The 10408-nt window shown below is 47.6% G+C and overlaps 1 protein-coding gene across 4 annotated transcripts in view; it reads left to right on the forward strand.

Moving 5' to 3' along the window:
- The first annotated feature begins 444 nt into the window (after positions 1 to 444).
- Positions 445 to 10408, forward strand: part of LOC135827739 (serine/threonine-protein phosphatase 2A regulatory subunit B'' subunit gamma-like) — a 28895-nt gene continuing 18931 nt past the window's right edge. Inside the window, exons 1-10 of one of the 4 annotated variants that reach the window (XM_065340192.1) lie at positions 445 to 852; positions 951 to 1005; positions 2778 to 2953; positions 6252 to 6301; positions 6639 to 6693; positions 7983 to 8036; positions 8303 to 8358; positions 8691 to 8750; positions 9696 to 9736; positions 10232 to 10302. In XM_065340192.1, coding sequence (XP_065196264.1) covers positions 954 to 1005; positions 2778 to 2953; positions 6252 to 6301; positions 6639 to 6693; positions 7983 to 8036; positions 8303 to 8358; positions 8691 to 8750; positions 9696 to 9736; positions 10232 to 10302 — 615 coding nt within the window. In that variant the 5' untranslated portion in view covers positions 445 to 852; positions 951 to 953. The remainder of the gene's footprint in view (positions 853 to 950; positions 1006 to 2777; positions 2954 to 6251; positions 6302 to 6638; positions 6694 to 7982; positions 8037 to 8302; positions 8359 to 8690; positions 8751 to 9695; positions 9737 to 10231; positions 10303 to 10408) is intronic. The other 3 variants (XM_065340190.1, XM_065340191.1, XM_065340193.1) reach the window with 3 other exon arrangements.

Below are 10408 nucleotides of genomic sequence, written 5' to 3' on the forward strand. Positions count from 1 at the left end.
TCTGATCGGCTCGAGACATAGCTCATCGGAATCAGTGCCCAATTCTCCTTCGGATAAGCCATACTTATTAATATTTTTGGCGTTCAGTTTCCCTTTAAACCTTTACTTCGCCAAAAATACTCATCGAATGCATTCAGCGCCGAACCCCCCATGAAATCGCACAGTCGCGTCATTCGATGACCACCTCGAGATGGCTCGCGACGAAGTGTCTCGCTGTCATGTCATGCATGCACCGGTGCACACGCACTCGGCCGCAGCGCAGACTCGTACGATCGTGTCGCGAGTCGATAATTTATGGATCTGGCCCGCGGAACGCGCGTTTGTTTTGTGTGTTTGAATCTTTTGTAAGTTTTGATCGCAAAACTAATTATTTACTTATGTCTTCTGACTGCTGAGTGACAAAACAACCTTGCCTACGCGTATACGCAGCAAAGACAACTTAGTTGAGAACTGAGGCGAGTTTCACTGTGTGTGACCAGCTAAAATTGTTTACTGCAATGTCAATCAAAACAATACGATTCAACCAATGGCCCAGTGCGGAGCCTGGGACTGGACAGTTTTTTTGCAGACGTTCAACGCCGCAAGCAGTGCCAGTGTGGTCGTTGTGAAGTAAGGCAACAGCAGCTTGTGCATTGCTGGGGACAAAACTGTGACTCCAAACTTTCAAGAGCCACTCTCTCCGTGTCATTTCTCTCCAACAACCCGCTGCTCCTCCGGGGTCTCTGACGGCAGCGCATCTACTTGTAGGCGTACGTGAGCGCACTGTAGCAATGTAGCCGGCTGCAGGACTGAACAACGTATTACCTGCGTGTGGTGCTGATCCCAGCTCGCGAGCGAGGACCTCTCCATCAGGTACCAATTATTGGCCTACAATAGTGGCTAGTAGCTAATACCACGCGGGCTACAAATTACAATCAGCTTGTGCCACACACACACACACACACACACAGAGTATGGCAACGATGTCCTGGGAGCAAAGGCTGCAGCAATTCGTCGAAGCTAAGGGTACGGTGAAGCAATTCAGCTACTTGTGGATTTTTTTTACGTTTTGTTTGTTTTAATTATTTTGTTTCCATGCGCATACAGTCTTGGGCAAAGAAATCCAAAAACTAGTGCCAACCCGCGAGCCAAAACTAGTGCCAACCCGCGAGCCAAAACTAGTGCCAACCCGCGAGCCAAAACTAGTGCCAACCCGCGAGCCAAAACTTGTGCCAACCCGCGAGCCAAAACTAGTGCCATGTCTCCATTTCATTAACCAGTACATCATGCACGTTCCCAAAACTGGTCCGAGGGCCGCATGAGCCGTATGAGCCTTGGCGCTACTTTCAAGGGTTGGATTTCTTTGGCGACGACTAGTTTGCACAAAAGAACGGACTGAAATTGGCAACATGCGGCACAGTTAGCCATGCAGCGAGTGATCTTGGTGATCCGGCAATGCATTGGCGAGTGGTGTGGACGACTCCCGTCACTTGCCGAATACCCACCTGGCTGTCACCCAACAGTCTTGTCGGTCATGCTCGTGATTCGTCGTTACTATGACCGGATACTTCTGCAGTGTTGTTCTGTCTGCACCCAGCTGGATAAGGTTCGGCAACGTGCGCTGCATTTCCTGGGAGTCGACATGAGTCAAAGTGTCTTTACTTCGCCGAAAATATTCATCGAATGCATTCAATGATTCACCCCGCCACCCCGCCATTCCCTTCGTTGTACACGCTCCCGATGCCTGATTGCGCCGAGACCTCTGGTTGGTTGAGTGGCTCTCAGTGCGTCGGTCACGTATTTCCTACAACCTCTGTGTCTTGTTTTGTGTTGTTCTTGGCCACATGTTTCCCAGCAGGGCTGTGTTCACAGTGAAAAAGAAAATGAGAAAGACTCTAGTTTCAAAACGCAATCAATAGTACAAGCTGGATCGACATACTGTAAATATACAAAATTTCGGCGCTGCAAAATTTTCGGCACTTCACGATTTTTGACTTTTCGGCGGCGATTTATTTTCGGCTTGGGGTAGAGGGCATGGTACATGGTATAGTGCGACAGATGCTGTGAAAAATTTCATCGGCGTTTTAATTTAGGCGTTTTAGGTCGGTGCCGAATATAGCCGAAATTTAATAGCTGCCGAAAATTTGAATATCTACAGTACCAGGGTTTTTGACTGTCTACATATTTCTTCTAGCACAATTTTTGTTACTAGTTTTAGTAAATTAGGCTCGGGTGGAGAGCCAAGGATTCATTTATAAGAAGAAAAGAGGGCCAAAGAGCTACAAGTTACGCTATAATATCCACTAACACCACCAGTTACATTACAAGATGCGCTAGAGCTGAGATGTGCTAGAGCTGATTGCCAGTTAGGTGTAGAACGTCAGTACCGTCGGTCAGTGTTGTGCAATGTTATCGCAAAAGCTTATTGTAAAGTAACTGCAGTGGTGTTACTGCATATTATAGCGTAACGTGTAGCTCTTTGCTCCTCTTTTTCTTCTTATCATTTAATAAAGAGTATTTAGTATTGTATGTGTGTCCAGCTTGTCCAGTTGATTGCACTATTAAAACTACAGGGAAACAGCTGTCTGAGACGACGGCGTAATGGACCTTCAAAATGTGGTCTCTGTTACCAGGTGGTCTCCTTATCCAGGGTCATTTGACAGGTAATAGCATCCCTTGATCCTTGTTGCAGTGGTCTTCTAGGACAGGGGGTGGTCGCCTTGACAGGTTTTAGTGTATAGTCCCCTCGTCGCTTGTTCAAAAAAAAAGACTCTGCGTTCGCTTTTGTTCTGATCCAGGTAGCAGTAGCAGTGCTGGTGCTGCTGGTGGTGCCGGGCCATCGGGCGCAGTGTCGGCCGCATCGGAGGCGGACGTGGAGCAGATGACGGTGCAGTGCATTGCCGACTGGCACACGCCGACTGCTGCCGCCGCTGCAGCATCCACTTATCAGCACATACCTCGATTCTACAGAAAGGTACAGTGTGAAACTCTGCAGATTCTTTTGCATTTCTTTTCATGTTTTCTTTTTGAAACTCGGATGTTGAGTAAATAATAAATAATTCTTTGTTGCCATCTTCCATAGGTCCGTCAAATAGTAGTAATAGGTTTTTCATTTGACCCGACGAGACCATGCGACGCTTGCAGACAACAGCACGAACGGTTCACCAGCCACACTCCACGAAAGCAAGTAGTATTACTCCTGACAAGTCTTGTTTCGTTCCATAAAGATGACGGGGAACTCATCAGAGGAGAAGCAGTTGTTGAATGATGGAGTTAAGCTGAATAATGCAGTGGCGGGTTTAGGGGGGGGGGGGGGGGGGTCGCGGGGGGCGCGCCCCCCCCCCCCCCTTCAAAAATTTCGACCTAGGTTTCGAAAAATAAAAGGCAGCTGCGCAGGGCGCCGGGCCGGTCTAGCTAGACTAGGCTCGGCGCGCGCGCGCGCGACCTGAAACGATTGTCCAAAAGCGGTTGCACGGTACGGTGCTCGAGCTGGTGTTGATTGTACTGTACACTACAGACTACAGACTAGTATAGTACTGTACACTACAGACTACAGACTAGTATAGTACTGTACACTACAGACTAGTATAGTACTGTACACTACAGACTACAGACTAGTATAGTACTGTACACTACAGACTACAGACTAGTATAGTACTGTACACTACAGACTACAGACTAGTATAGTACTGTACACTACAGACTACAGACTAGTATAGTACTGTACACTACAGACTACAGACTAGTATAGTACTGTACACTACAGACTACAGACTAGTATAGTACTGTACACTACAGACTACAGACTAGTATAGTACTGTACACTACAGACTACAGACTAGTATAGTACTGTACAGTGTAGAGAGTAGAGTCTACGTACAGTGAGCATATGCACGGCTACAGAAACACGGTGACCAGTGGTGACCTGACTGTGTACTGTTGAGTGTTGTAGAGTGTGATCCCTGCTGGGACGCGCTCGACGCGTCTTCAACGGTACAAACATCGAAGAAAAGTCTTCGATCGAGTCAACCAAAACACGATTCGAATGCCAAGGGCTCAGGCGATCATCCTCGTTCGAATCGGGTTTTGGTTGACTCGAAGGCTTTTCTTCGATGTCTCAGGGACATCCCAAAAGGCCAAGCTCTAGCCAGCAGAGCCTGGAATTTTTGTAAAGCGTTCCTGTCGCGGCGCAACTCCTGCTGCCGCTCCAACAGGAAACAGTGGGAGTGATGAAGTCGCTGTTATTCCAGTTGAACTTTCGGAGCGGACTGACAGTCACACTCCGCCAGACGTGGAAGAACCTGTTGTCAGCGAGCAGCCAGAACATGAAGAACAGCGCACAGTCAACAGCGCACGGAAGGGACCAGGGACACGTATCACTCTAAAATCAGAGGGGAGAGCGTTCCAGAGAATGCTTCCCCGAAACATCATGGTCGATCATCCCGCAGGCCCACGAAGAAAGGGAACTTGAAGCAAGTTCGACACTTGTCCCCGTGTGGTGCGCTGATCCTCCGGAACAGTCTCTGGGGCCGTTCGGGTGAATAACTGTTGAAGAAGGGGGCTACAGGAGGAGCTTCTTGACATCGGTTTCCCAAATGGCTGACCTGGGACAGTAGCATGATGTCATCATGTACCCCCACCCCATCCCGCCTTGATCCCGGCCGCAACCCCCCCCCCCCCTCAGCCAAATCCTGGACACGCCACTGTAATGTTATTTTATAGAGAAGATACCATTGCAAGGTGTAAGCACTCAACTATCTCACATATGTGACAAATCCACACAAAGAGGAATAGTGCAGAATGGAGGTGTTATGAACCCTACGGTACCATACTTAACTATCACAAGTGCTAAATCGATCACAATGAGAAGGAGAGGTACACAGGCATAGGTTGCGCTAGTTTACACGTCACAAAGAGTACTGAGGTGGTGACAAAGATAGGTGAAAAGTGAAAAGTAGACGCCAAGTGAAGGCCAACAAATCATCATGGACGTCTAACGTCACATCTGAAGCCTGATTGCTAACTGCACAAGACAAATACTTCACAAACCTCGATGATTGAAATTCAGCTTCAGCCAACGGTAGGTGAAAGGAAGGCTGCTGGGTGTGACATAGAACTGTGGGCTGCTGAGGCGACGTATCCATCTAGATCTTGACTGCAGGGTTGGCGTCTAACGCTATAATCCGAGCAGCAGATCACATCCTTCCTCTGACAATGGCAGGTTCCCTGGTCCAGGAGAAGTCATAATTCTTTGTTGCCATCTTCCGTAGAACTGTGGGCTGCTGAGGCGACGTATCCATCTAGATCTCGACTGCAGGGTTGGCGTCTAACGCTATAATCCGAGCAGCAGATCACATCCTTCCTCTGACAATGGTAGGTTTCCTGGTCCAGGAGAAGTCATAATTCTTTGTTGCCATCTTCTGTAGAACTGTGGGCGGCTGAGGCGACGTATCCATCTAGATCTTGACTGCAGGGTTGGCGTCTAACTCTATAATCCGATCAGCAGATCACATCCTTCCTCTGACAATGGCAGGTTTCCTGGTCCAGGAGAAGTCATAATTCTTTGTTGCCATCTTCCATAGAACTTTGGGCTGCTGAGGCGACATATCCATCTAGATCTTGACTGCAGGGTTGGCTTCTAATGCCATAATCCGAGCAGCAGATCACATCCTTCCGTTGAGTGTTTACACCTTGCGCTGGTATCTTCTCTATAAAATAACATTATTCAGCTTAACTCCATCATTCAACAACTGCTTCTCCTCTGATGAGTTCCCCGTCATCTTTGTGGAACGAAACAAGACTTGTCAGGAGTAATACTACTTGCTTTCGTGGAGTGTGGCTGGTGAACTGTTCGTGCTGTTGTCTGCAAGCGTCGCATGGTCTCGTCGGGTCAAATGAAAAACCTATTACAAAATTTAATAATAAATAGTCAACTTTGCGTATAACGACACTCGGCAGGGCATCTTTTACTCCCAGAAAGGTGGCAGGCCTGACAATATGTTCTATGCCTGCGTGGCCACACGTACACTGTAGAAGCAGACATTTTCGGTGGTGTAATTTTTTGGGTATTCTCCAAAATTGGCGTTTCGGCGGAGGGAAATTTTAGGTTAACCCGTTTTCCAGGTAAGTGTACTAATACCGACATTTTCGGTTGCGTTTTATTTTAGGTAAAAATTGTCCGCACCGAAGTTACCGAAATAAAACACCACCGGAAATTTCTGCTTTTACAGTATTCTTTGTCTGCTCGTATGTGTTTGCTCTACACTGTTCAGTGTCCGGATGAGAACGATGCAGTCCGTATGAGAGTGAGAGAGGAAGCACGGTAAGCATGCTATAATTTTTATGATGATGTCATGCTTTGCTCGTCTCGTGAGAAAATGTTATACAATGTGCACTCTGATGTAAAATATGTACTCTGTTTTGCATTTCTGCACGCTAGTGTTCAACCACGCATGCTCGGTTTTTGGGTGCGTGCGCGCCTGCGTGTGTGTGTGTATGTGTGTGTGTATGTGTGGTCATTGGACGTGTGTGTGTGTGCATGTGTGGGTGTGTGTATGTGTTGTGTGTTTGTGTGTGTTTGTGTTGTGTGTTTGTGTGTGTTTGTGTGCGCGCGTGTGTGTGTGTTTGTGCACGCTCTTGTTTTTTCTGTTTGTTTTCAGAGCACGTCATGTGCAGCGCCTCAGCAAGGAGATGTTGACGAACAGCGACCTTGATGTGAGTGTATACTTTCAAAGCAGAACTTTTCGGTGGTGTTTGATTTTCGGTAACTTCGGTGCCGACAATTTTTACCGATAATAAAAAGCACCGAAAATTTCGGTACAACCAATACTGTATACATGTAGTACTACTAGTACACTTACCTGGAAAACGGGTTTTACCGAAAATTTCCCTCCACAGAACCGCCGAATTTGGAGAATACCGGAAATATTACACCATCGAAAATATCTGCTTTACAGTATACTGTGTAGTGTATAGTGCTGCGCTGTATTGAGTTACTGAGTCACTGAGTCACCGAGTCACTCAGTCACTCAGTCACTGAGTCACCGAGTCACTCAGTCACCGAGTCACTCAGTCACCGAGTCGCTGAGTCACCGAGTCACTCAGTCACTGAGTCACCGAGTCACCGAGTCACTGAGTCACCGAGTCACTGAGTATGGCTGCTTTCCCCACTTGTTGAGTTGGATTTGGGTCATTCACGTGCATTCAAAATCTTGCGGGTGTGTCGACACCCACTCTGTGTGTGTGTGGGGGGGGGGGGGGGGGGGGGGTGCGTGAACATGCCTACGCATGTGTGAATTACTTACTGGCGACTGACACAGTTTCCACACTCACTTATTCCTATTATCGCTGCCATTGCTGCCGCCTCCAGTGCTGCTGCTGGTATTGTTGTTGTTGTTGTTGTTGTTGTTGTTGTTGTTGTTGTTGTTGTTGTTGTTGTTGTTGTTGTTGTTGTTGTTGTTGTTGTTGTTTTTTAATTCTTTATTCTCACGATGGTACCATCGCCAATAAGACATCGTTGTTGTTGTTGTTGTTGTTGTTGTTGTTGTCGTCGCCGCCGCTGCCGTCGTCGTCGTCATCGTTGTTGCCTTTGCCGATTTCGTCAATGTTATACTTCGTGCCAAACAATTGAGAGTCCTCAGGCTAGGTAGAGTGCTCAATATTCATTTGAATAGAGCTATCTCTTACACACCACACAGAGCACCACACATCTGATCATTCGCGGCAGCTAGTAGTTTCATGCCCATAGGCAATCATCAGACAACTAAACCTTCGTGTCATGGTATTCAGGGGCGTCGCACACGGTACGGTCACTACGGTATTGACCGTACCACTCTTTGCCCCGAGTACCCCGTGAATCAATAAAATGCACTGATTTGAGCTCTGAATTTCTAAATTTTTGGCTCAGCCACCCCTCTCTCGCGCGTAAATAGTACTTCAGATGGCTGACCGTATCACACTAAAATACCTTCCAACGCCCCTGGTGTTTGTTGTCCGTTACCCAGGTTGTCTGGGCTCTTCTACAGAGGCAATACTCCAGTCAGGAGAATGAAGAGAAGGTGAGTTGTTGTTGTTCTGTTGATCCGCCGCTGTGGTGGTCAGTGTGTGAACTGCACGTGGGGCGTGGGTCAGTGAAGCTTGCTCTGTTGTCAAATAACCAAGAGTTCATAGCCAAAATTGTTCAGCTCGACCAGCTCTCACCTAGTGGTGAAACGGTCACACGTGTGTCCGTTTATTTCTCTCTCTCTCTCTCTCTCTCTCTCTCTCTCTTTCTCTCTCGCTCTCCAATTCTCTCCGACTCTCTCTCTCTCTCTCCCCAATGCAGATGATCAATTTTGACGACTTTGTGCGCGTAGGCCAAGAGGCCGGCGAAAAGTTCAGGTAAGGCTGTAGCTGGGCCTTCCGGTCGGTCACCTTTGCACCAGCCTCTCCCCATACCCCCCTCCCCTCCCCCATCACCGTCATTGCCGCTGTCGTCGTCTTGGTTTGAAGTCTTTATTCTCACGATTACCAGTGGCCAATAAGAGGTGTTGTTTGATTTCTTTATTCTCACTTGTTGTTGGCGGTGGTGGTGGTGATGCTGCTGTTATTGTTGCTGCTGCTGGTGCTGCCGCCGTTGCCGCTGTTGTCATTGCCGTTGATGTGAACATTTTAGTTGTTGTTAACACCATTCTCATCGTCATTCTCATTGTTTTCTCTCATGGTTCATGCAGCTCTTACTTCACTTCACCCATGGTGTATGCAAAGCTCTACCAGCAAGACCCTCGTGGCCGGTAAGCTGTTCTAGAGTACAGCCATGCAGCCATGCAGCTGTACAGCTTAGCTAAAGCTAGCTACGCATACAAGTTTTATTTTCCCTACACGTACAAGTGGACTTTGCCCACTGGCCCTGGATTCTGCATTCACAGCACGTACCGTGAACTGCGATGCCTAGGCCATTAGGCACAAGCATTCACTGCCGCCCTCACGGACTAAGTGCCTGGCACTTCTGCACTTTCAACCTTTTGAGAAGTGGGTTGGGTGGAGGGGGGGGGGGGGGGGAGGGGGAGGGGGCACATGCTCCCTGTCGCCCTTTCGGACTACCAAGCGCCTGGCACTTCTGCACTTTCAACCTTTTGAGAAGTTTTGACACTGTGGAGCTTACCGTACGTGCAGCCTTTGACTCCTGATATAACAAACACCATTGTGCAGGAGAATTAGTTCTTTATAGCCGAAGTTCCTTATAACAGAAATGCACTCACACCATACAAGCAGCACGTCATGACTGGAAAGTGGACCATGACTGTATGAGTGCACTTGGTTTACATGCGGCCCTACAAGATTTGGTTTGTTACAACCGAAACTGTTCGCTATAAAGGGTCAGCTTTGTGCGGGTTCAAACAGGGACATGGACACTGGTTCGCTATATCACGTAATTCGCTACATGTATGTGCGAGTCTGTTATAAGTGGAGTCGACTGTATATCTTTAAAAAAAGACGGGCTCCCTCTTCAGGCCAGCAATGGATCAGCCACTGATGTGCATATCTGTCTCTCCGTCTATCTTCATTTCTGTGTGTCTGTCTGTCTGCTGTCTGTCTGTCTGTCTGTCTGTCTGTCTGTCTGTCTGTCTGTCTGTCTGTCTGTCTGTCTGTCTGTCTGTCTGTCTGTCTCTTTGTGTATCAATGTCTTTCTCGTACCTCCTCGTCTCTCTCTCTCTCTCTATCTATCTCTCTCCCAGGTTACCCATCAGTCGCCTGTATGCCTACATAATGAGAAAAGGTAAGGAGGTTTGAGTTTCATGTTATTAAAAACTCTGGTGTTGAGCCAATAGTAATAATGTAAAGAGAAAAGGACCTATTTGACTGTATATTATCTTGTCACCTTGGTGGACTGTCAGTCATAACTAGTAGCTTATAGGTCCTTTTCTATTTCATCTTATTAGTTTGAGAGCACTGTGATGCAAGCGTTCGTGAACGTTGGAAAAGTTGGACAAGTTTTGAACTCCTTTCAAGGCAGATTTGTGCGCGCATAAACAATATCCTGAATGAATATAGCCTAAACTAGTAAACTTGCATGTTGTTTTGTGATGTTCTGTATTGATGTTGCACGGTGTCTATTGAAGGACAATGTTTGTACGTATGAACATATGTGTTGGCACGCACTGACCTAGGCCACACTCACCTCCAGTGTTGAACGGCTGAACAGGATACTCTGTGTGTGTGTGTGTGTGTACGTGTGTACGTGTGTGCACATCTCTCCACCTCTGCATTACAGTCTGGCTGCAGCAGACGCGCATAGGCCTGAGTCTGTACGACTCGCACGGCACCGGGGTTCTCCTTGAAGTCGTAAGTTTACAACTACACATGATCATTGTGTACCCCAGGCACACATTGGGGACTCTGCCCATGTGCTGTAAGCTCACTCGGATCATCATCACCACGTGTGACCACC

This window comes from Sycon ciliatum, chromosome 11 (assembly GCF_964019385.1).
Source record: "Sycon ciliatum chromosome 11, ocSycCili1.1, whole genome shotgun sequence".
Classification (NCBI taxonomy): domain Eukaryota; kingdom Metazoa; phylum Porifera; class Calcarea; order Leucosolenida; family Sycettidae; genus Sycon; species Sycon ciliatum.